The sequence below is a fragment of the Arabidopsis thaliana genome (genome assembly GCF_000001735.4).
Source record: "Arabidopsis thaliana chromosome 1 sequence".
In the NCBI taxonomy this organism is placed as follows: Eukaryota; Viridiplantae; Streptophyta; class Magnoliopsida; order Brassicales; family Brassicaceae; genus Arabidopsis; species Arabidopsis thaliana.
In genome coordinates, this window is record NC_003070.9 from 29538825 (window position 1) to 29563341 (window position 24517).

Here is a 24517-nt window from a genome sequence, read left to right on the forward strand (position 1 = left end):
TGAATAATCCAGCAAATTGCTTCTAGGAAAAGTAACCGTTTTAGCAAAAGTGTCGTTATATAAACGTAATGTTTGGTTTGGTTTTGCTAAGTAACAAAAAAAAAAGGTTGCTAATTGCTTCAAAAGGTTTAATGTAGTAGTGAGAACATTTGGGATCAAATAACAAGACATCAAAACGTGAGCTGAGCTGTAAATTAGGGAAAAATTAAAGATCCAATGCCCACTTTGTACGAGAATCTTAAAAAAGAATAGTTGATATAAGGCTTTTTTGTGTGTAATAATCCTTTATTCCATACTAAAACAAATCAATTATAAATAATCTTTACTATACTAATATGGAGTATTAAATTACAATTTAGCTTTTCAAAGAAGCAGATCTCGAAATCTTTTTCTTCAGCAAAACTTTATTTTGGAACTGAATTTGATTATTTTTCTTGACAAGAGAAACATCAAAAAGAGGAACGTGTGGAAAGTTTGATGTATTCGAGCAATTTGACAACCTCAGTCATGGCTGGTCTAATTGCTGGTTCGGGTTCAAGACACATCATCGCTATACCAAACACATCGTTCATCTCTTCATTCTCTTGAACCGATGATCCTCTTAATCGGTTATCTATCACCACCTCTTCTCTTTGGTCTCTTACCACTCCTTTAACCTGTATACAATTACACACCACAACGACGTCGCTTGAAACCAAACAAGATTAATAACTTATACAAGGAAAATAGATAGATAACTTTATACCCAAGTAACAAGCTTTGTTCCTTCTTCGAAAAACTCGTCATCTGTTGGTTTTCTTCCAGTTAAAAGCTCCAACAGAACAACTCCGAAACTGTAAACATCTCCTTTCATTGTCGCTTTTCCAGTATCGAAATACTCTGTTTATAACAAAAACAAACATGAACAAAATCGAAATGCAATCCAAATTTTGGTTTATATATTTGAATCTATCAGTTGTGTACCAACCAGGAGCTAAATATCCGAATGTTCCAGCCACAAAAGTCGAAACATGAGTCTTGTCTGGCTCCATCAAAGTGGCTAAACCGAAATCAGAAACCCTAGCTTCCATGTTGTGATCAAGAAGTATGTTGCTAGATTTGATGTCTCTATGGATAATGTGAGGAATGCAATCATGGTGAAGGTACGAAATCCCTCTAGCCGCTCCTACTGCGATTCTATATCTCGACGCCCAATCCAAAGCTTTTCTTCCTGCAAATAACAAAAAAAACTTGTGGCTAAAGAAACCACTCAAATACACGTTTTGTGCTTAATGCTCTGTTTTATGTGTACCGTGTAGAAAAGAATCCAAGCTCCCATTAGGCATGAGCTCATAGATGAGAAGATTGTAATGTGGAGAAGTAAAGTAGCCATGAAGAGTTACAATGTTTCTGTGTTTTATATCAGCCATTGCTTCTAACTCTCTATGAAACCCTCTGTCTCTCTCAGAAGTTCCTCTGTTTAGCCTCTTCACAGCAAAAGTAGTTGAATCATCAATGACTAATCTGTACACAGTTCCAAATCCTCCAGAACCAAGAATGTCTTTGTTGCTTAGTTTATGTGTCTTCTTCATAAACATGTCGGAGGAAACAGAGTTAAGTAATTGAGATCTAAACATCACCATTTTTCCTCCTCCTTTGACTGCAAAATTGTAAAACACAAAATTAAAACATTAGAGAAATGATTATTTCACATAGTAGCATAGATAAAGCTAGTTTAATACCTGGAAATCCATTTTCATGAATTGTGTGCTTTCTCTTCCATCTCTTGTAGAAAAGAAGAGCGATTACGATTTTGCCAATGACAAAAGCAACCACAGAGATTGTTATATAAAACGTTGTTTCCTTTGCATTAGCCATTGTTTTTCTGAAAACTTGTAAACTTTTGTTTCCTTATTTCATTATCTTGATTTGAAAAAGAAGAGAAGACAAAGAAGTTGGTTACGTGAAAACGGAGATAGATAGAAAAAGAAAGTAGGTTTACAACTTTTTTTCATCCTCACCAACAATTGGACAGGCCACATAAGAAAACAGTTCATATATTATTATTACGTATGAAATGAAAAATGAGTTTATACATAAAAATTCATCCGCTTTTTGTTGAAATTATTAAATGGAGAAGTAACACTTTATGAAAAAATTGTAATAAAAGAACTCGTGAAGTGGGTATCTTACCAGCTACTACCTAGTTTTTGTCGTTGACTTTATACTCAACATGTATAAGAAGATCAGTAATATTGCAAGATTTTACAACTTTTGAGCCTCAACATCTAAAAGAAGATGAACAATTATTCAAAAAATCCTTGCAAATTGTGATTTTTACATTAATTTGAGACTGATTTAGCTAAGCCCTCTTAGCTTATACAAAATTTACTAACTGTAAGAGAGATTTAGTGTCTGTATATTGGAAAATGCATAACATTCAGTGGCTTCTTTTGATCCTGCACAAACAAAAATCCAAAGTAAAACAACGTTTCTCAGTCTCGAAATTCGGTTTTATATTTTGGTCTAACACAACAAAGAACCATTCTCACCTTCCTAACCGAGAGAGCTCAGGTTCAGCCAACAACATATCCTGCAGCGGTTTTGCATCCATGTACCTTTCACTACTTCTGCAGATAATAAATGTTATTTGAATCAGACATTTCATGAAACAAGACGATTTTGTTTAGGGATGAGGATAAAATAGAGAGAAGTCTACTCGCAGATGTTATCGATCTTGAGTTGCTTATGATGAAGAGCGAAATCATGACCGACATAAGTCACAACCAAACTACCAGCATCAGGGTGAGGCCAAGTTCTTGAAATAGGGAAACGTAGTATGAAGGTTCCTGGTTCTTGGCCTTGAAGCGAATGTTCAGCTTCTTCCTTGGTGATGAATCCTTCAATCCATTTAGGCGATGAAGAACGCCACATTCCGTTTATCAAGCCCCGGGATATGGAGTAAGCAACAGGGAACAACCAACACCACATTTTCTCAAAATTCTCCTGAGTTATGTACTCGTAGCATCCTGATATTCTCCTTAGAAGCTCAAAATCCTGGTGGGTGAGAGATCTACTGCTGCATTTTGAAATCCTCATGAAATGTTCTTCAATCTCATAGACCACATTATCCCAATGAACATGTTGATTGTTCCGAGATATCAATATCCATGCATTTGTTCCTTCTGCTATTAGCTCTCTTGCCATGTTGATTTGATAGCTGAAATTTCGAAGAAAAAACAAACTTCATTTCACAATATCAGTATATCACAATAAAGATTCTTTCTTAGTTTTCTTCTCTGGTAAGCATATGACCGTTAGGTTCAAATTACCTATGGTGTGAACATCCAGAGTACAGAGAAACCTGATTTGCAAATTCCAAAACTTCATCGTCTGATGAGTTGTTTGTGATTTCCTTTAGAAGTAGAGCTTTGTCGATTAAGTTTCCAAGGCAGTACTTAAAGATGGTGGAATCTGAGATTGTGTATCTCATTTCCGAGTTCTCTGAATCAATTGAGGAGTTATCTTCTTCGTGCAATCTCATGCCATTTCCGTTCTCAAACTTCTCACAGCAAACAATGCAGAAACGGTAAAAGTTATAAGATATGTAACCAAAATTTTTATAAAAAAGTGATTCACTATATACCTGTCTCGAGGTTTGAGGATGAGAGTTGCATTGTTGATATGATTCCTCGCTTCCAGAAACACTTTCTTTTCCCAACCTGATTCGTTTAACTGACGAAGTGTTCTGTAGAAGATCCGGGGATTCGGTACTTGATAGATGGTCAATATTGGTCAACCTTTTCGGAGTAACTGAAACTGGCTGGACTTCAGGACTGACCGAAATGCAACGGATTGGATTGGAAACAGCTTGAAGGAAAGGATAATCTTTAGCATTTCGTATTCCAAATTTAATCCAGAACAATCTGTCATCACTATTGGAGGAAAGCTGGAAACAAATATTTAACAACAATTCTTTACAGATTTCAGAAAAAGCGAAAAAATTGTAACCTAAATGGTCAGACTTTTCCACAAAAAGTGGTCGGAGAGAAGCAATACAAAGATAAATAATATAGTAACAATGTTATTTTTACCTGAGAGATCTTTAGCTTAAAGGATGAGCGTCCATTTAATAGTTTGATCGGTCTATCATCAGATGAGAATTGAACTCCTTCATCTCTTATCAAAAGAGGAGCCTCAGCTTCACCCATCTTGGCCTCCGGAAGTGTATCGGCATACAGTAGTGATGCAACAACCTTGCATTTTAAACCCAACCATGTAATCAATGATTTTCCAAACTAAAAAAGCAGGCAACTTAGTGCCAAAAGTGATGAGAAATTGTAAGAGAAATGAACCTCCACATCCTTGTGCACAGGCTGGCCAATGGCATTGGATAAAAGAACATCCAAGGAAAACATCTCCTTGCAAGATGCCTATAGAGCAAGAAAATAAGTGTTGACTGCGGAAATGTAAATCGATGCTAGGAAAATTTCTAATGAGCTATAGAAAGTTTGACCTGCCAAACACCACAATCATCTAATTTGATCCCCGATGAGGATGATTTATTGACAGATAACATTAGAGGTGGGTCCTGGAAAAAATAGAAAAGAAACCTTAAGAATAATGGAAATAAACAAGCACAGAACAAGACTGTTTTAAAGGAAAATAAGGGCAAGAGTTAAGCACTAAGCAGAAGACCTTCATATAATGATGCTCCACGTGATCACTAGCAGGTAAGACTTCTGCACATTGGATGAAACCTTGTACGCTATAACCATCTCCGCCAACACTAAATAGCGATATCTTTCGAGGACACTCGGGATAGGCGTTCTTTGTCAGCAAAGAAGTCACGAACTGCTCTCCTTCCATATTTCCATCAATAAAAAGCCTCATAAAATTTCTAGAAACCTGAGAAAAACAGCAGAATCAGCCATCTGAAAATGGAAACATAGGATCTTGCATTTTCCTGAGAAAATAGAGGAAACCGTACCTCACAACCCACATGAACCCATTTTTCAAGAGGAAACTTGGATTTTGTAGAAACGCTAGGAACTTGTGTCCAGGAAGAAGTGTCTACAGGATCAGGAGCTTCCTTGTGAAGGAGAGTCAATGGCAAAAGCATCATCTTCTTGTTTTCATCTAGCACAAGGAAAGGTGCACTAACACTCATGTCTGAGTGAACCTGTTAAAGACAAACCACTTGATCATGGAACTACTTGCTTATACAAGAGATTGAAAACTCTGGCGAAAAATCCTAATTCAACAACATCTACATTAAATCAGAGATAAAGAACAAAGTGAACCAATCCTATTTCCAACTAAATCTCTATATAAACAATAAAACAGAGAACTGGGCTTTCAAAACTTTACTCGAATACCTCACAACCAACTCAAATTTCATTTCTTTGTCACAGATACAAACAATCGAGGACGATAAATCACACCAAAGTCAAAAAGTTTGTAAATTTAGTACACAGGACTATAGGAGAATCAAACAAGTTACAGAACTAAGAGAGAAACAAACCAAGTCCGATGAATAAAGAAGGAACATTTCAGCAAACACCATGAGAAACAATAAAAAGAAGCTTTGATTGGATTCTGGGGAAAATCACCTGTCTAATGATGGTAGATGGGAATGTGGTGGAATTAAGAAGATAAACCCAGAAACAAAGGGAGAAACTTTCGTATTCTTCATCGTCTACTTCAACATCAACATTAAAATCTTCTAATAAGGAGTATTTCTCCGTCTCAATTGTAGCTGCACTCGCCATTACTTCACCCCAAAAAAACTCGACTTTGTATACGAAACCCTTATAAACCAAGAAAACCCTCTCTTTTTTTGCTGGTTACAACTACAGACCTATCGATTAGTTAAAAAGAGAAATGAAAAATCGTCGAAAGTGTTGATCCCTCGACTTTTTCTCTCCGGCGTCGCGTCTTGTGAACTTCGTCGACGGCTGTTAATATAACGGTTCGTATCGTCTTCCGGTGGTTTACTGAGTTGTGTTTTGTGGGGAGAGAGGAGTGCTATAATCTGCTGCTTCGCGTCCATAGAAAAGCCCAATAGTCAGCCAATCCCTACACCTCTTTTTGTTCTTCTTACTTTTCTTCATTAACTGCCTTAATTAAAGCGTGTGTATTAATGTCTTTAATGACAAGAAGCAAGATGAAAGATTTCTCTTAATTACAAAATTACGAAGAAACATGTTTTATGAGAGTCTTTTTCCTTAAATACGCATAAGATCAAGGTGAGATTTCCCATTGAGTTTTTGAGTAAAGAAGGCATCAAAGTACTCTTGTGTGCTCATACTTTTGAACAAACATTGCTTCTGCCTATCTACAAGGCTTTTCGCAGGACGAATGATTGTCTCCTTTCCGGGACTATGAAACATCGCAACCGATAACCTCTCTTTCTCTGAATTCACCACCGCTCTATGCTCGATGCTTCGATATCTCCCGTTTGTTATGATCTTTACAATAGCAAACAAAACACTCACATCAGAAGAATGCAGTAGCAAAAACTTCTTCATAGAAATGGGAAGAGGTTTCTAGTAATCTCTCTTACCTCTAAGATTTCGCCAACATTAACAACTAAAGCATCTCGAAGAGGTTTTACGACAACCCACTTGCCGTCTTTCTTGATCTGAAGTCCTTCCACTTGATTCACCTGTAAGAGTATTGTGAGACCTGCAGCGTCTGAATGTTGAGTCAAACCCATAACTTGATCTGGCTGTGGACATGGCGGGTAGTAATTAATCTTGATAGATTGCCAAACATCATCAAACAAATCTTCCATTTCTTCGTGTTTGATCTCTAGAACACTCGCCATTTTCGCAAACAGAATCTTAGCTATGCTCTTCACTTCAGAGGAGTAAGTCTCTAAAGTTTCTCTGAAAACAAAAACGGATTTTTCAGTTTACAGTTGTTAGAGACTAATTCGTAATCACACAACTACAACAAGACTCGTACCTGAAAGGAGGAGGTAATTTGGAGAACAAGTGAGATTTACGTGATCGAATTGGTTCAGTGGTGAGGATAAACATGTCTCCCCAATCGAGTTTCTGATTCTCCGAGACAATGTTCACTTGTCCAAATCCTTCAAATTCACCACTTCTCTGCCACAACTTCTGCTTCTCTTTCATAGGGAGATTGAAGAATTCTTGAACTTCTGTCTCTAGTTTTTCCAAGAAAGACGAGTCTATTCCATGGTTTACCAACTGTAACCAGCAAGAGAGCATTTTCAAAAACAGAAGTCACGTTTTACGAGAAACACAAAGATTCAAGGTGTGTAAAGAGACTAACTTGAAAAAATCCCCAATCTTGGCAAGCGAAATCCAGCTTCTTGAGCTCGGAATCCATGGCGGAAACAGAACACAACCGTGTCATGTCGATGACTGGAATCTCAGAACTAAGACTAGAATCATTTAAGATCTCAGTTTTTTCTTGATCAACCCGAACATACCTCGGAGGAATAGTTGTGAAGTTCTTCTCTTTCACTATCTCTAGAACAAAAGGTACTATGAGAGAACTCCACTGTTTTTCTCCTTCCGCCTCCATTGGACTTGTAGCACCAGAACAAAAGTACAAATCTCGTAAGCTTTGATCCACCCAACAACCAATTTTCCGGAAGAAAAAAACGAACAAAAATTGAAATTGAAATCAGAGAGAAAGGTGAAAGAAAATCGATTTGGAGAAGACGACTTAAAACGTCTTTTATCCTCTGCGACCAAGACTAGCTGTTCCTAATTGAAAACCCCAAAACTACCCTCCACAAATGTTAGAAATTACATATTAGCCTTTTCAACCTCATCACTTGATTCACGATGAACAAAATATGATTTTCATGTTTCGAATTCACAAAATTCTTTGAAGAATAACAAGAGAAATCTCAGACATAGAAAAAAAAAAAAAAATCTTCCAAAGCTTTACAAGACATAACCCGTTTTGGTTCATTTGTTCAACAAACTTAACTAAATGGTCCTGAAAGATGTTGAAATTGAGTAACACAGTGAGGACTTCATGAACTTTCCTTTGCTTTCTTTTTAGTCTTCAAGCTGTTTTGGGGCACTGCGTCTCCAAATTCCAGCCAAGACGCTACCGAGGATTGAGTGACAGACGCTAGAAACAGCGCACGGTACTGCAGTGAGTGGATTCCCAAAATGCTGTGTCGCAAGAACAACTCCAAGCACCGAGTTCTTCACCAATACAAAATGAAAAGAAAAAAAGCCTCAGTTGACATTGAGTTTTCAATAGCTCTGGTTACCGTTTCATTTAAGATACTGTTTAGTTACCTGCATGCCAACTTCGATAGAGATAGTTCTCGATGATGCCACATCAATTCCGAGTATTCTTGAAAACAGATACCCAAAGAGAAATCCAGAGATGTGAAGAAGGCATGAAGCCAAGACTACTTGTTTCCCAGACATGAGTATTGCAGATGCGTTCTGACCGATAGCATACCCACACAGGATTGCAACTGTTCCAACCGCAATTGGAGGCATCACAGGAGAGACGAATTTCACCAGCTTTTTAAAGTATTGGTTAAGAAATGCACCAGCCAACACTGGGAGAAGAACCACCTGTGACCACACACAAACAGGAGCCAAGAAGGGTAAAGTCAATGAACAAAAACTCGCTCGTTCTAATCCGAATAAGAAACAGACTGAACCAACCAAACCTGTAGTGTTGACATTAGTAATCCAAGAGCATCAACTGTGATATACTGCTTGGCAAGCTTCGCCGTAAGAAGCGGTGTCATAATCTAGAAAACGGAATGGATTAAATGGGGTGTCTTTATCTACAAGAAGAATAGAAAAACCAATGTCATAATCTAGTAACTTACCACAGCTGAAACAGTGCTAGCTGCTGTCATCAACACTGATAGCGCAACATTTCCACTGTACAATGAAAAAAAAGAAACTCAGATCATCCAGTTGTATTATGGAACTCAAAAGTCGTTTCTTTTTGTTTGGATTACAAACCGCGCGATGTATGTGACAATATTACTAGCCGTGCCTTCAAACAACAAACGGAAAAGCATCAGAGCACCATACAAGTGTTAATATAATGCAATCAAGTAAAGAATTGTATTTTACCGCCTGGACAGCAACCAACCAATATGAGACCGGCTGCGTAATGTGGTGGCAAATTTAAGAGTTTACTCACAAAAAATGCTGATAGTGGCATGACCTGCAACACTATTCATCAGCAAGCTATGAACTTATCCATGCTCTAATACTACTCTTTCAAAACTATAATTTGGTAAGATCATAAAACAGGAATCATGAGCTCAAGCAATAACTCTAACTACTCCACAAGATTATGTTACCAAACCAAACAAACCTATTATCAGATCATCTATACCGGTTCCTTCAAGATCTCATCTTTCTCGATTTCTCTTCTAACTTGTGCATAATTCGTAACAATCGAACACTAAAGATAGAGCATTGAGAAGCAAACCAACCGAATACTGCAACAGAAAGCCAGCGAAGAGCTCCTTGGGCATCGATAAAGCGCCACGAAGATCATCAAGGGTCAAAGTCATTCCCATTCCAAGCATAGTGATCGTAAGACCTACAATGGTCCAATTTGGAGTAACCCAATTGAAAGTACTTGGTCTCATCAGTCCCAACAAGCATCCCAGAGAAACCCATATCGGAAACGCCGTCGAAACCGCCTCTCCCACAAACTCAACCCACTCCCCAAAGCTCTTCTTTTTCTCAGTAGGCAAATCGTTCGACGAAATGCCGCAACGAGGAACGAAGTCAAACCTACTACGCCTACACGAAATAGGAACAGTAGATTGAGTTTTGAGAGAAATTTCGCGACTCGAGGGAGAGTAAGATAGTCTAGAACAAGAGATAGTTCGAAGATGAAGTGGAGTGAGTCTAGATTTGTGGAGCGAATTCGATTTCAAAGGCGTTGCTCCGTTTAAGAGAGAAAGAGAAATCGCCGACGCCATTTTCTTTTCTCACCGGCGATTCTCTCTCTCTGATCGGACCGATGAAGAAGAAACCAAAACAAGTACTCACGTGGTCTCACGTGCCTTTTGTCAATTAAACACGTTGTTTGCTAAAATGGTCCCTGAATTAAATTTGTTTCTCTACTCTACCCCCGTTAAACTATTTTTCACACAAATCATCCAAGGCGTCTTTAGATGTTAATGATCAAAGAAATTAGGAAAATCAAATCAATTACAAATATTTTAGTTAATCATTCACTCTCACAAGATCACAAGTGACAATAATGGAATGTGTCGGTGATCTCTAATTAAGCATATGGGCAAGTGCAATAAATGATTACATATCCCATATTAAAAGACTATTATTAAAATATAGTAAGAATATCATTACAAATACAAATTCGATTGCTATCTAATGACGAAAATGACCCTAGATCGTAAATGAAAGGTTTGAGAAGTTGAGAGCCACACATGGTACCTAACACGTATACCACAATCGCAAACGTAAACGCACTGTAGCCAACCGTCCCTTGTTTTACTTACCTAATTTTGTTTTTAACTTCATTGACTTTATTAAAAATCGTCAATAATCATTTTCTATTCTTGTTTTTTTTTCGTACAATCGTTACTTCATACTTCATATTCACATTTTTAGTCTTTTATAATTATAAAATTCCATTTTCTAAATCAAATCTAGACTAATTTTAGACTATAACATGTTAGTAATTAGCTGACATGCGAAGTTAATGTTTGACAAAACGCGCGATCATCAACACGCGAGTCAAGTCGTGTACCTACCCGCTATTGTAAAAGAGTGAAAACGAGAAGGGTATTTTCGTAAGTGCAAGCAGTATATAATGAATTCCCGTAGACTCTTCCCTCTCCAGGAGTCTTTAGTGTTCGTTCTCTTCTTCTTCTATTTTTGCTGTGTGACGAACGAGAAGACTCTTTTTTGAATTTTGATTCTTCTTCTTCTCCGTTTCTTTCGCTACTTCCTCAGCTTCGTCACCGTCGAAAATTCTTCACGTTTTCCTCGGAATTTTCCAATTGTCTTCTCCAATTCTCTTGCGATCGTTGAAGATCTGAAAAATTCGAAGGTATGTTTCCTGAATCTCTCGTCTTCCTTTATACTCCATTATCTCGAATTTTACATTGATCATAATGCTTCACTGAGTTTCATTTACCCTTTCGTACTCTCTCTCTTTGATCCGATGGTCATAATCACAGAATCGAGATTTCGGATCTGGATCTAAGCTTTTATGCGTTTGATTTCCTAGATCTACTGATTCATTTCTGCGTATTTGAGTGTTTATGATTTCATTCTTCTTAAACGCAGCGTTTGATCATGGCTTCGTACACTCCCAAGAACATTCTCATCACCGGAGCTGCTGGTTTCATTGCGTCTCATGTCGCCAACAGACTCATACGAAGCTATCCTGATTACAAAATCGTTGTGCTTGACAAGCTTGATTACTGTTCAAATCTCAAGAATCTCAATCCTTCTAAGCACTCTCCGAACTTCAAGTTTGTCAAAGGTGATATCGCTAGTGCTGACTTGGTGAATCATCTTCTCATCACTGAAGGTATTGACACCATCATGCATTTCGCTGCTCAGACTCACGTCGACAATTCCTTCGGTAACAGTTTCGAGTTTACTAAGAATAATATCTATGGAACTCATGTCCTTCTTGAGGCTTGTAAAGTTACTGGTCAGATTAGGAGGTTTATTCATGTTAGTACTGATGAAGTTTATGGTGAAACTGATGAGGATGCTCTTGTTGGTAACCATGAGGCTTCTCAGCTGCTTCCGACGAATCCTTACTCTGCCACGAAAGCTGGTGCTGAGATGCTTGTTATGGCTTATGGTAGATCTTATGGTTTGCCTGTTATTACCACTCGTGGGAATAACGTCTATGGACCGAATCAGTTTCCTGAGAAGTTGATTCCTAAGTTCATTTTGCTGGCAATGAGAGGGCAGGTTCTTCCCATTCATGGAGATGGATCAAATGTCAGGAGCTACCTCTACTGTGAAGACGTTGCTGAGGCTTTTGAAGTTGTTCTTCACAAGGGAGAAGTTGGCCATGTTTACAATATTGGGACGAAGAAGGAGAGGAGAGTGAATGATGTTGCCAAAGACATCTGCAAACTCTTCAACATGGACCCTGAGGCGAACATCAAGTTTGTCGACAACAGACCTTTTAACGATCAGAGGTACTTCCTTGACGATCAGAAGCTCAAAAAGTTGGGATGGTCAGAGAGAACCACGTGGGAAGAAGGGTTGAAGAAAACTATGGATTGGTACACACAGAACCCGGAGTGGTGGGGTGATGTTTCTGGAGCATTGCTTCCTCATCCAAGGATGCTGATGATGCCTGGTGGGCGACACTTTGATGGCTCCGAGGACAATTCGCTGGCAGCTACTTTATCTGAAAAACCAAGTCAAACCCATATGGTTGTTCCAAGCCAAAGGAGCAACGGCACACCTCAAAAGCCTTCGCTGAAGTTCCTGATATATGGAAAGACCGGATGGATCGGTGGTCTGCTTGGAAAGATATGTGATAAGCAAGGAATTGCTTACGAGTATGGGAAAGGTCGGTTGGAGGATCGATCTTCTCTTCTGCAGGATATTCAGAGTGTTAAGCCAACCCATGTTTTCAATTCCGCTGGTGTGACTGGGAGACCCAATGTTGACTGGTGTGAGTCTCACAAGACCGAGACTATCCGTGCCAATGTAGCTGGCACATTGACTCTAGCTGATGTCTGCAGAGAGCACGGACTCCTAATGATGAATTTCGCTACTGGTTGTATATTCGAATATGACGACAAGCATCCGGAAGGTTCAGGAATTGGCTTCAAGGAGGAAGACACACCCAACTTCACTGGCTCTTTCTACTCGAAAACCAAAGCCATGGTATAACTAATTCTTGCTCTGTTACTCTAGCTTTATCGATATCTCCTTCTTTTTTAGTATGCTAATCTTCATTACGAATGTGTTACAGGTCGAGGAGCTGCTAAAGGAGTATGACAACGTATGCACATTGAGGGTAAGGATGCCGATCTCCTCGGATCTAAACAACCCGCGCAACTTCATCACCAAGATCTCCAGGTACAACAAAGTAGTGAACATCCCAAACAGCATGACTGTGTTGGACGAGTTATTACCAATCTCCATCGAGATGGCGAAAAGAAACTTGAAAGGAATCTGGAACTTCACAAACCCAGGTGTGGTGAGCCACAACGAGATCCTAGAGATGTACAGAGACTACATCAACCCTGAATTCAAATGGGCAAACTTCACATTAGAGGAGCAAGCTAAAGTCATTGTGGCTCCAAGAAGCAACAACGAGATGGATGCTTCCAAGCTCAAGAAAGAGTTCCCTGAGCTACTCTCTATCAAGGAGTCTCTGATTAAGTATGCATACGGGCCAAACAAGAAAACCTGAAGAGAATGATTGTGATTCGTCATTAGATAATCACCTTTAATATCAGTTTCGTGTATTTTGTTTTGTTATTGTTTAATTACCCCTTCTTTCATTAGATTTGCTTAAGGGGTGTATTTGTAGTTCGAATATTATATGTAATAAGAGCTTGTTCTCATTTGTGTCATAAGTTGCTCTACTCTTATTATATTAGAATCAAACCACTAAAGAGTCTGGTAATGGCTGCTTTTTGTTACAAAACAATAGTTTTTATTGGGTTACATGAACTCACTTGACACTGTCTCGGGATATTAAGGTGAGGAAGTGGTGTCAGCGAGCTTCTCAAGGAAGCAAACGACGTCGTCAGGTGAGCCAAGGAGATATCTAGCATTGGTGCGAGTACGACCCACAGCGCAAGAGAAGTAGTTCTCTCCTTTGAGGTCAAGCACATTCCATGAGATCTTCTCTGGTGAAGGACGTCTTGAGTTTCCTAAGCTATGGTTGGATCCACTTTTTCTCTCTGACTGAAGAGATCTCTGTGAGGACTTGTTGTTGTTGTTAGAGTTAGAGGATGATGAGGATTTTGATCCACTTTTGTTGTTGTTATGTGTCGACTTTGAAGGTGGTCTTCGGTCTCCTGATGATGACTTGGCTCCACTGTCAGATGATGGTCTGGATCGTGCAATGGCTGGCATGTCGGATGGAAGTTCTGGTTCGAAGAAAGTGTAAACATCTTCGTCCTGAAAACAACAATGTCAGAGATATTTTGTATCAAAATCCCTCGAGACTAAAGAATTAGATGTGGTATATCACCTTCCCCAAGAAATGACCAATGCACAAGACGTAATCGATTGGTGTAGTCATCGACTTGCTATGCACTATCTCTCCTAGAATACGATCAATTGCAGCTCCCTAAGGAAAAAAAGAATCCTGAATGTGAGAAGCTAAGGTGATATAGAGTAGACAGAAAAGACTAGAGCCGATTTATTTTTCAACCTTTGTGACACCAACTGCACGGACTTCCACAGAGCGGCTTCCTTGGACAACATCAACTGATGCATTAGAGATTGGACCTGTCCATAAGTGTTGTAACAAATCTCTTGCTTGAAGTCTCCCGAATTCGATATCTACAGGGAAGAATGATATATTCAGTGTTTCAGCGTGATCAGAAAAGGCCGAAAACAATCAGGTAAAAAGATAGACAAGTACCTGCATATTTGTAGTTCCAAATAAGCGAAGTATCGCGAGTTTCAAAGTGTGACCTGGGAGTTCTCTCAGTGAAGTACTTGAAAACATGCTGCAAGAAGAGTAACTAGAATTCAGCAAAGAAGTTATTGAGTTTGAGATGCGGTTTAATTGAACCGCTAATATACTTTTACCTTTACGCTATCAACCCATTCCATGTTCAAGTGTTCTGGCATTGTAGTCATCCACTCTCCATTCGTAAGCCTTAGGAACATCCCATTTTCTGCTGCCAGCCACATGTCATACTCTCCAAAGTTCTACGTTAAGTAAAACCAAGTCAGTCAGAGAAAATTATTAAAACAAGAAAAGAAAATCAGGAAACAGACAGAGAGAAATGATATATACTTTGTCCAAAACACTTCTGCTGCTTCCGCTCAGAACAACTATGGTTGTACTTGGATCACTGCATAATGCCTTTAAGGGCCCTTTAAGCTCAGGGTGTAGATTAAGATCCATCTCCTTTATTTGATCACCTCTTCTCCCTTGATTATCCACTGGTTCAGTCAATGTTGCATTGAAACCCTGAATGTATTTACAGTTACAAGATCATTAAAGCTTTAAAGGCAGCTCCCAAAACATAACTCTATACGGTAGATAAATGGATTATATAGAACTTACCAGGATTAGAAGCCTGTTGTTGGACTTTGAATACCGTTGAATTGCATCATGCTGTGGAAGCTCTGGTGGGACTTTACTAATTCGTAGTTGCGCCTCAATTACAGTGTCATTTAGTTCACTGCAGATTTTTTAAGAGTTGCATTTCATTAAGGAATTCTCAGATAATATAATTTTCATTTGAACAAATCAATGAGACACAATTGATTTGATTTCCATACCTGACAAAAGTTTCAGCCCATTCTTGAGCAGTGTGAGTTTTGACATGATGAAAATTATGGCGATGTCTTTTCTCTCTTTCTTCAGCTGTCATGTTTAGGGCTTGTCCAATGGAGGCAGCAACTTCTGTGATGTTCCAAGGATTCACAAGAATAGCTCCAGCACCCAGAGACTGTGCAGCACCTGCAAACTGTAAAACAAATGCAATGTACTCTCATATATTAATCTCTTAAATTATAACTTTATTAAAAAGCTGCAAAGTAAGAGTTATTACTTCACTGAGAATGAGGACGCCCTTTTTGGCCTCTTGGCAAGCAACAAACTCATAACTGACAAGATTCATCCCATCTCTCAAAGATGTTACAAGCGCAACATCTGAAGCAAGAAAGTCAAAGAAAGTTATCAGATGGCAGAAAGTAACATTTTTGAGAGTTGTAAAGTAGAATGCCATACAAAATGTAACCAGGTAGCCATACGATTACCTGTGACGGCATAAAGTGCACATAAAGCATGAAAGTCCAGAGACCGATCCTGAGAGGGAATGAGAATTTTATCAGCATTACGTCAGAGTTGAATTTTCAAAACTATAAGATCCAGAACACCGAATATGTAGCATGATGCAGATGATATTTTCTCTATCAATGATACCAGAAATAATGGTCTGCTAAGACCATTTTCAATCCCTAAGGATGCAACTCACAAAATGCTAAGTGCCATAGAGTACTAACATTCAACATTATCACAGATCATTTTCCATTGGAGAAAAAAAAAAAGAAACTACAGCTCGTGAGAAATCATAATATCCAACTCGCTGACCAAGCATAAAGAGTTTAAAAACAGACCAGATGATGTATTGGAACTGCAGTCAGTGTCCCAAAACGACCATTAATGCGTCCAACAATTTCATGAACTTGGCTTGTGAGTTTTTGATCTGTATGAGAAGGAAATATACATCCCGAAGAGCATCCATTAGCAATGGGTGACTAGAACAAGCTATAAATAAACTAAAAGGGACATTTTAGCAGATGTTTTGTATTGTTTCACGAGTGAAGCTAAATTATAAAGAGACTCCAAGAAAGAAAACCTACACTCAGGAACGTCAGTTCTTGTTGGCACCGCAATTTGCAATAAGACCACTTTATCACGCCAGTTTGCATTTTCCTCGAGAAATTTTTCGAATGCCAGAATCTTTTGTGGAATCCCTTTGATCATGTCAAGACGATCAACACCTAACATCACCTGTCAACAGAAAAAATTAAGTAAAGAGAGTCAAATAAACACTTTTATGTGATACTTTCATTGACTTGCTTGAGAAGAGATTTCAAACAGATTGTAACACAGTTAGGGGTTTCTCATGGGAACTGGCTCTTTCGTACCTTTCTGCCAGCAAATCTTTCTTTCAATTCCTTCATGTGTTGTATGACTTCGGGGACCTCAAGTGCTCGTATAAACCGATCAGAATCTATGCCAATTGGAAACTGAAATCCGAAGCAAATACATAATTCTGTTACAAGGCTTTCAAACAATGACAAGGTATTATTAGCTTTTCTATCACTGCGGCATGATAAGTGTAAATGGTCAAAGTAATGAAATGGTCATACAGCAGCTACACGAGTGAGCCTGCCTTGATCCTCAACTCCCTCAGGTGTTCCTTCAAGTCCAAGAATACGAGTGCACGCACTCACAAAGTGCCTTGCATAGTCATATGTATGGAAGCTGTAAAGTAAACAATGTGTCATGTTACTTTCCGAAAACAGAATAAAGATCCATCAGCTCATTACTAAAATAACCAATGTAGTATTTTTACCATTGGATCCAAATTATACACAGTCAAAGTAAATTCTTACACCACCTAAAAGAACTGAATCATTACCAACAATCAGATCCTAGATATATCAAGCTACACATGGTTAACTATTTCACCTCTATATATGTACCATGGAGATAAATTATTCGATATTTAGACTAGTTCTCAACCAGACAAACCACTTAAGATTGGTTGAAACAGTAACACATAGATTTGAACCTGTCACATGGAGCTAATACCATGGAAGATCACTTGCAATACATAGAAGCTAGTAGAGATTTTTACCCAACTAAATCAGCAGCAAGAACTGAGCGAAGGAGCTCTGATCGTGATGGAAGTGTCCTGTGTATCTCAGACGAAGGGAATGGTGTATGGAGAAACCATCCAACTTTCATCTTACTGTTGTACTCCTTAAGGCATTTAGGAAGGAACATAAGATGATAGTCATGGCACCAGACGACATCTCCCTCTTCATAGTGCTCATTTACAACATCAGCGAACATTTGGTTTGCCTTCTTGTATGCAGCAAATTGGGACTGAAAGCTTCTGGTTGTGGCAAGCCGATCTTCTTGCGGAAGTCCAAGGTAGTGAAACAGAGGCCACAGAATATTGTTGCAGTAACCATTATAGTACTGATGAACAATCTCTTCATCAAGGAACACGGGAATACACCTCTGCAAGTTAAGAGCACATAATCAAGAAATCAAATGACATAGTCTATAATCATGAGGACAACAAATTAAAACTCAAGTATACACAAGGTGATTATCATTGGCAGCCACATGAGCAAGAGTTACTATGTACCTTCTCAGCCAAAGCTTTGCTAAGTGCCTTCTGTCCAACCTCATCAGGCACATTAACTCCAGCCCATCCTATCCATCTGGCCTCAAATTCCTTTACACCTTCATAAGTTCATTCATTAATTTTATGTCAGCCTACTAAAACCTTGTTTCATGTTGTTCATTGCTGTCTTGGATACTGAACCAGTGATTAAAAATGAGAGCAGGAACGATAAGAGATTTATGACTTACCTAAGAGAGCACTGACTAGACCACCAGCACTGATCTCAAGAGACCATGAATCTTCACCTCTTCTCACGGCAGAAACTGGGAGCCTGTTAGCCACTACAAGTAGTCGTTGCCTATTATAAGGCCTAACTTCTTGCCTCTCACACGCATCATCGTGCGCCATTGCAGCAGCAGCCCCTTCCAAGTACTGTTCAACATACTGCCTTGAACTGTCACCTTCTAAACGCAAGTCATTCTCAGAGTTCTCGGAACTGCCAGCAACGTCATTAGGATTACGAGCTCGGTTGCTCTTCCTCTTCTCTCTAAGCTCTCTATCTCTCAAGAGGCGTTCTGTTCGAGAGAGTGGGATATGAGAAGAACTGCAGTTGTACTTATTTCCAGGCATACGCTCACACCAAAACAGAACCAAAACACCACTCTATCAACGGTAACCTGCATTTTTTGTTGTCAAAGCAAATCAGGACATATCAAGAAACCAAGTGTCAAGTAAAAAAACATAAATAACATTAAAGAAGAAAAAAAAAAAAGGAAGAATATGAAAATGTCGTTGTCTATCACCATACACTGATATCACTTGTGTCCCATCAGGCCAAGGAATAAGCATCTAAGGTTATTGAAAAAGAGGGAAAAAACACAAGATAGTGTCAAACACTGATGAAGAGGATAACAAAAAGAACAGGATCCACATGATCCTGAGGTCGTAATTAACTAGCCAAGAATTTGGAAACAGAAACAAAAAAAATGGCACAGAATAAATCCCAAGAAACGGAAAAAAATCAGGAATACCTTAAGCAGGGAAACAAAAAGGAAGAAAGGGCACCAGAATCACACACCTTCACGGCCACTCAAAAAAAAACAAAGGCTAATAATAAGTGAATGTGGTTTTGTTTGAGGTGGGTTTCATGTCGTTATCATCGAGAGAGATGGCAAGTAAATAGAGCCAAAAAGAAGAAACGAAAGAAATTTGGAAACGGACAGAAAGAAGGCGAAAGGAAACGGTGCAGAGAAGACATTATTATCGTAGAGAGAGAGAGAAGGAGAGATATTAGAGGGAAATTAAGGGGAGCAACAAAATCCTCGTGTAAGCTTTACAGGCTACACAGAGCCTTCACAGCCATGCAAGTGATACATCAAAAGATTCGGTCTGAAAACAGAGACTTTTTATTTTTCCAACCAAAAAAAAAAAAAATCTCGAAAACCTACAAATTTCGACCGGAACTATTTCAGTTATTTTAAAACACACCACCGTGAAGTAGATTATTAAACCAACAGTGATAAAAATCGCATCGCCCGGAGATTCGGGGCGGAGAGAGAGATCACCCTTCACCACACAGCACACACAAACAAACTTCGCAATCACGAGAAGATGTTTTTATTTTAAAAATTAGGTTTTTTTTTTTCTGATTACTTCTTAGACGAGATGACGTAATCGGTGGGTCCTCGCTCCTCTCTTCCTGACCAAACTTTTTTACTTTTTTTTGTAACCAAAGAGAAATTTATTTATGAGACATAGAAAAAAAAGTTGGATTTAAGCTGAATGAAATTGACCCCTCTCACTCGGCCGAAGCTGACGTTAGATTTGACTATGGGGAATACAACGTAGAAACATCTCCCTTTCTTCTTACTTGAAATGGAATTTTTTTTACAGACCAATAAAAAAGAAGAATGGAATTTTTACCCCTAACTAGCCAAAAAACAAACAAACTGAAGTCTCATGTAAACGTTAAACAAGCACTTGGTATGGACAGAGATGTTGTTGGTAGCCACAATGTCAAAAACACGTGTGAAAATAAGATTAATTAAACTCCAATTTGATATTCGTTATAGCTTTCAACCACTAACAAGTAAGGGGTCAAATCAAATTATGCATAAAGGAGGATGCTTAAGTTAGTGTCTTCTATAATGTTGCACAAAGACACCAGATAAAATACAATTTAACTAACCTTTTTCCCAAAGATTATAAGACTACTGTCAAGCAAATTAACTCTTGTTTAGTAACAACAGAAGAAAAGAGAATCGGATACCCGAGTCAGAAAGAAAAAAAGTGTTTCTTTTCCAAGCAGTGACCTGAATGTGACTTTTGAAAAAGGGGGGTAAATTCGACAACTGACTTTCTACAACACACTCTCTTGCAGAGATAACAAATGTCAAACTTTTGAATGATATGCACATTAGAAAACAATGTACAGTAAGTAAGAAATGGCTTCAAAAGATCGATCATTCAACGTCTTTCTTGTCGGGGATGCAATTATTTTTGTTATAAACCTTACTGTTCATATATTGACTTTGAAAATAGATTAAAAACAAAAACTGTCGCATGATTTCCCAAGCTAACAACAAGCATGAGGACACGATGTTCCTTTTTTTATGGTAGAAGAAGAAGAAGACGACTTAGTGTTTATACACAGTAGTATTAGTGTGTGTGCGTGGACAACACATAATGCGTCCAATTGTATGTGTCGATAATTAAAAAAAAAAAAAACAAGGAAAAGTAAAGTATAAGAAACCGGTGGTCCACCTAATAAGACAGCAAATCTAAGGGCATCATATATTTATGCAAAAATAAAGTTATACGATTTGCTCTCTCACTTTTGCTTTACGCCTATGTCCTGTAGTTTACAAATTTATAGTTGAAAGTCTAACTATATAAGTTAAGAAACCCCAAGAAACATGTGAGTGAAGTAAACAAAAACACACACAAGAAAACTCCCATGACTATGCAACAAGAATCTCTTACACCTTGCATCTGTTCTAATAACATCTAAGACTAAAATGTAACCAAGTGGCACTGTTTCAACCAAACTAGATAGATAAACGAGAGATTGCATAAGAATGAAAATGCTTTTTCCCGTGAAGACTGCAGTGACCTCATTCAAGTAGGCACGGAATCCACAATCACTAGGACCCTACCAAAGATCTTCTATATTGAGTAAAAATATCCCTTTTGAAAAAGATGTAACAATATTTATCACTAAAAAAGATTGTGATTTGTTCTATGGAAAAGTTTACATGCAAATGAGTCTTTTAGTGCTAAAAAATACGAGATTATTATCCAATCAATAGTTGATGATGTTATAACTCAACCAACACACACCATCATTACTATACTTTTTGGATATTGAAACAGAAAGCATCCTATAATTTTAAATTTATGTATGTGGTGGTCATCACTCATAAGTCATCAGTAAGTAAACCAAATAAGATTAGTAAACGCCTTAAACAGGAAACAAGATGTGTCACTCTAATCTAACGTAAATTAGCATTAGTCTACTTTTTATATGGATTATGATCCCATAAGATCAAGTTCTAGGATCCAAATACAATCACTTGCATATCAAATTCTACTTAAATTCCGGAAACTTATTCAAACAGAGCAAAATCGAATCCAATCATCTAATCAATTACTAGATATATTGATATGAATCAGAGATCAAACAAAATCGATATATATAGATATGATAATTTGAATCTGGAACCGTTTCAAAAACAGATCAGCAATCAGGGGGAAAAATCAATAGACGATCATCGCGATTGAAAATAAGAACAAAAACAAAACCGAATCCCAGGAGAAACAGCTTAAACGAATCAAAATCAGCGAATCTAACGGAACACGATGAGATTAGGAGATCGAAGGCAGACGAGAATAAACGACTAACCTGGAAGCGGCGGGATCGACTATGATCGGCGAACGATGACGGAGAAGCGCACCAGCAAATCAGAGAACGAAGAAGAAGCGTATATGGAGATTTTTATGAGTAGAGTGAGAGATAGATAGAAGCAGAGTTGGCTTGAGCCTTGTCTCTGGTTTATGGCCCAATCATTTGGAGGGAATTTGTTCCCCCTTTTAAATTCCCTCTTCTTTTTTTTTTTCCTTTTGTTATTTCTTCTTTTTCGTCAACCAAAATATAAATATTCCCCCACTCACAACCAAAAGTAACCATATCAAATCTATATTATTATTGCTTCCGTATTTAAAACCTGTTTTTCTATTATTATCTTGATTTTTTATACAACATTTAATAGATCTTTTAAGAAAAATAACAAACAAATAAGATGAGGGATGACATGTGTTATGCATTAGTCATTTAGTCTAATAGTCCAATACTCTTAAATGAATATATATTAGTATTTATTGGTTTAAAAGAGACAAAATAAATATTCATTGACATATATTTCTTCCAAAATGTAAGTTAGGTATTTTCAACTGCTAGTCAATAAGTCTAAAACCACACTTCTTTTAACTCTAACATGGGAGTTCGAGCTAAAAAAGAGTTTGAGTTGACATTAAAGATTGAGCCATCATGCTAATCAACCATTGTCATGCAGTTGGTTTAGCCAGTCCAGTAGAAAGTGACTATTTAAATGCTATATATACCAATTAGTGTTATGCTTAGAAAAAATTATTTACGGCTTGTAAAACACAGCCATATACATAGTCTGAAGATAATTTGGATTGGATCTAAGTAATATTATAAAATGAAAGTTCAATTTTATTTCTATTTCTGTTGCAGTAAAGTTTTGAACTTTCGTGCAAAAACTATTCTTAATAATTTAGAGCTAGCTGTTCGAAACTTTATAGTTTAAACATCCCTTAAAAACTGTTAAAGCAAACTCAAAGCTCTAAAATTTTCAGCAAAATATTATAGTACTCTTTCTTATGGTCCAAAAGCTTAATCATCTGGAAAGTTTTAATGCATAGAATAATTTGATTGGTAGCATGAGAGACCACGACGAGGACCTTTACGTCAGCGTATAACTTTTGGTTCATGGGTATCATCTGACTCATCATCGCATAAATTTCACTAACTAAACCAAATAATCGATTCCTATTTTGTAGCTATTGCTGTTATATATTAACCTTATTAATATTATCTTACATACGGTTTTATATATTCGTTTTATATTTAATCTGATTGCGTCAACGTGTTCGAGTATACAGTTGCGGACGAAATTCCATTTTCAGACGACTGATGAGATTTCAAATCGAATCTTTTACAAAGGCTGCAACTTGTAAAGTGCTTAGAAATTTTCTTCCCCATGGATTCTATGTTGATAAATATAATTAAATTAGAGATGCTTCTCGTGGTAGCATGTGTAACTTTTCGCTAAACTTTATTTATCTTTCTTAATTAACTTTTTGTATGGCTTTTGTTGTTGTTGTCGACGACCATTTTTTATTGCTTTAAGATCTAACTTGAGGGTTAAGAAATTACCAGTGGTTTCGCCGTTGTCAGTGCACTAATTTTTTGTGTTTTCTTTTTCTGCTCTTAAAATGTTAGCACTATCCTAAAGTGTAAATTAAGAAACAGATTTACATAACTAGCTAGTCCATAGTTCCATATGTTATGACTTTATAGATTTAAGAAACATCAATAAGTTTTGTTTTTGAAGCTTTTTTGGGGTTTTAAGTTGACCTGTTGATGGGCAAATTACTTAATTACTTATCCAGAGTATTGTGTGGTCAAGGAAGATAACGACAGGAGTTAAGGAAAAAATAATGATTTGGTTTCTTTCAATTCACTTTTTGTCCAGTTTTGTTATTTGTACAACACTTTCTTGTTTCGAATTAATAGAAAAATATTCAATGCAATAATGAGTTTTATTAACTTAATCAGTTTGAATTTACCTAGTTGAGATATCTTGAGCCTGTTTAATATTGGGTCAACTTCTTCGGCCTATATTTTAGTTGAGCTTTGTAGTTGAATTTCACTAATCACTACGCGTTGGAAAATATGTGATTGCAAATGCTTAGATTAAATCTAAATTCTAATAAGATGGCCAATGGATGTGGAGATTGTACCCCACGCGTCAAAAAAGATAAAGATTAGAGAATGGTCACTATTTGTAGTTTGATCTTTCCATGCACGTAGTGTTAGCTTTAAATTATTACTCTAGTTCTTGCAACTTTTTTGCCTCCTTTTCTTTTGGTTGATAAAAACGAAAAGATCATATTGCTTGCCAGCTTCTAGAGATTTTTATTGGATGAGATTCGTTTATAGGGTAACCTAATTAGTAAAAAGATACGAAATTAATAATCGTAATTTATTTAATGTTAAGTAGGATTCATGAAATCAAAATTTATTTGATTCAAGGGATTCACATTGTAGAAATTTGTTTACTCTAGTTTTAAGAATTTGATAATTAACCATTCGATACAGAATATGGATAACACAAGAACAAAGATAGTTTCGTCACTTCTTAGGTTAAGAACTAAATAAAATAATATATGTGAAGCATACTAATT

General features: G+C 37.5%; 6 protein-coding genes and 2 long non-coding RNA genes across 15 annotated transcripts; 2 read left to right on the forward strand and 6 right to left on the reverse strand.

Annotated features, from left to right (window-relative positions):
* Nucleotides 1–261: 261 nt before the first annotated feature.
* AT1G78530 (Protein kinase superfamily protein) lies at nucleotides 262–2041 on the reverse strand. 2 transcript variants are annotated; one of them, NM_106500.3, is made up of 5 exons: nucleotides 1722–2041; nucleotides 1292–1639; nucleotides 968–1210; nucleotides 746–879; nucleotides 262–656 (listed from the first exon to the last, which is right to left on the reverse strand). In NM_106500.3, the coding sequence occupies exons 1-5, from the start codon at nucleotides 1855–1857 to the stop codon at nucleotides 450–452; spliced, it is 1068 nt and encodes a 355-aa protein (NP_177974.1). In that variant the 5' UTR covers nucleotides 1858–2041; the 3' UTR covers nucleotides 262–449. The 2 variants fall into 2 exon arrangements, with proteins under 2 accessions (NP_177974.1, NP_001320881.1); NM_001334829.1 differs by having other exon boundaries at nucleotides 262–879.
* A 118-nt stretch (nucleotides 2042–2159) lies between these two features.
* Nucleotides 2160–6051, reverse strand: SHB (SH2 domain protein B). Of its 3 annotated transcripts, none has more exons than NM_106501.5 (11): nucleotides 5592–6051; nucleotides 4970–5161; nucleotides 4678–4887; nucleotides 4496–4570; nucleotides 4335–4412; nucleotides 4074–4235; nucleotides 3626–3928; nucleotides 3312–3541; nucleotides 2699–3199; nucleotides 2532–2609; nucleotides 2160–2438 (listed from the first exon to the last, which is right to left on the reverse strand). In NM_106501.5, the coding sequence occupies exons 1-11, from the start codon at nucleotides 5748–5750 to the stop codon at nucleotides 2420–2422; spliced, it is 2007 nt and encodes a 668-aa protein (NP_177975.3). In that variant the 5' UTR covers nucleotides 5751–6051; the 3' UTR covers nucleotides 2160–2419. The 3 variants fall into 3 exon arrangements, with proteins under 3 accessions (NP_177975.3, NP_001322353.1, NP_001185427.1); NM_001198498.1 differs by having other exon boundaries at nucleotides 2187–2473; nucleotides 5592–5953; NM_001334830.1 differs by having other exon boundaries at nucleotides 2172–2438; nucleotides 2532–3199.
* Nucleotides 6052–6077: 26 nt separating this feature from the next.
* Nucleotides 6078–7694, reverse strand: AT1G78550 (2-oxoglutarate (2OG) and Fe(II)-dependent oxygenase superfamily protein). Of its 2 annotated transcripts, NM_106502.3 has the most exons (4): nucleotides 7282–7687; nucleotides 6949–7196; nucleotides 6545–6869; nucleotides 6078–6449 (listed from the first exon to the last, which is right to left on the reverse strand). In NM_106502.3, exons 1-4 carry the CDS (start codon nucleotides 7534–7536, stop codon nucleotides 6207–6209), a joined length of 1071 nt encoding a protein of 356 aa, NP_177976.1. In that variant the 5' UTR covers nucleotides 7537–7687; the 3' UTR covers nucleotides 6078–6206. The 2 variants fall into 2 exon arrangements, with proteins under 2 accessions (NP_177976.1, NP_001321984.1); NM_001334831.1 differs by having other exon boundaries at nucleotides 6100–6449; nucleotides 6949–7694.
* A 40-nt stretch (nucleotides 7695–7734) lies between these two features.
* Nucleotides 7735–10042, reverse strand: AT1G78560 (Sodium Bile acid symporter family). The gene is made up of 7 exons (NM_106503.3): nucleotides 9443–10042; nucleotides 9075–9168; nucleotides 8961–8994; nucleotides 8822–8876; nucleotides 8657–8740; nucleotides 8271–8558; nucleotides 7735–8174 (listed from the first exon to the last, which is right to left on the reverse strand). The coding sequence occupies exons 1-7, from the start codon at nucleotides 9938–9940 to the stop codon at nucleotides 8022–8024; spliced, it is 1206 nt and encodes a 401-aa protein (NP_565182.1). The 5' UTR covers nucleotides 9941–10042; the 3' UTR covers nucleotides 7735–8021.
* Nucleotides 10043–10715: 673 nt separating this feature from the next.
* RHM1 (rhamnose biosynthesis 1) lies at nucleotides 10716–13614 on the forward strand. The gene is made up of 3 exons (NM_106504.4): nucleotides 10716–11037; nucleotides 11277–12851; nucleotides 12940–13614. The coding sequence occupies exons 2-3, from the start codon at nucleotides 11286–11288 to the stop codon at nucleotides 13381–13383; spliced, it is 2010 nt and encodes a 669-aa protein (NP_177978.1). The 5' UTR covers nucleotides 10716–11037; nucleotides 11277–11285; the 3' UTR covers nucleotides 13384–13614.
* AT1G09823 lies at nucleotides 11014–11361 on the reverse strand. Its single transcript, NR_139699.1, has one exon. It is a non-coding gene; the product is annotated as an other RNA (long non-coding RNA).
* On the reverse strand, nucleotides 13516–22088 carry TPS1 (trehalose-6-phosphate synthase; the record flags this gene model as incomplete). Of its 4 annotated transcripts, NM_001334832.1 has the most annotated exons (19): nucleotides 19060–20987; nucleotides 18837–18877; nucleotides 18277–18705; nucleotides 18050–18147; nucleotides 17531–17919; nucleotides 17040–17154; nucleotides 16815–16916; nucleotides 16527–16677; nucleotides 16281–16369; nucleotides 15921–15969; nucleotides 15713–15813; nucleotides 15441–15628; nucleotides 15223–15340; nucleotides 14950–15126; nucleotides 14739–14861; nucleotides 14569–14656; nucleotides 14356–14486; nucleotides 14173–14271; nucleotides 13516–14099 (listed from the first exon to the last, which is right to left on the reverse strand). In NM_001334832.1, the coding sequence occupies exons 3-19, from the start codon at nucleotides 18656–18658 to the stop codon at nucleotides 13671–13673; spliced, it is 2829 nt and encodes a 942-aa protein (NP_001319403.1). In that variant the 5' UTR covers nucleotides 18659–18705; nucleotides 18837–18877; nucleotides 19060–20987. The 4 variants fall into 4 exon arrangements, with proteins under 4 accessions (NP_001319403.1, NP_177979.1, NP_001322931.1 ...); NM_106505.5 differs by lacking the exons at nucleotides 18837–18877; nucleotides 19060–20987 and adding an exon at nucleotides 21930–22088 and having other exon boundaries at nucleotides 13671–14099; NM_001334833.1 differs by lacking the exon at nucleotides 18837–18877 and having other exon boundaries at nucleotides 13671–14099.
* Nucleotides 19024–19452, forward strand: AT1G09827. The gene has a single exon (NR_139700.1). It is a non-coding gene; the product is annotated as an other RNA (long non-coding RNA).
* Nucleotides 22089–24517: the final 2429 nt, after the last annotated feature.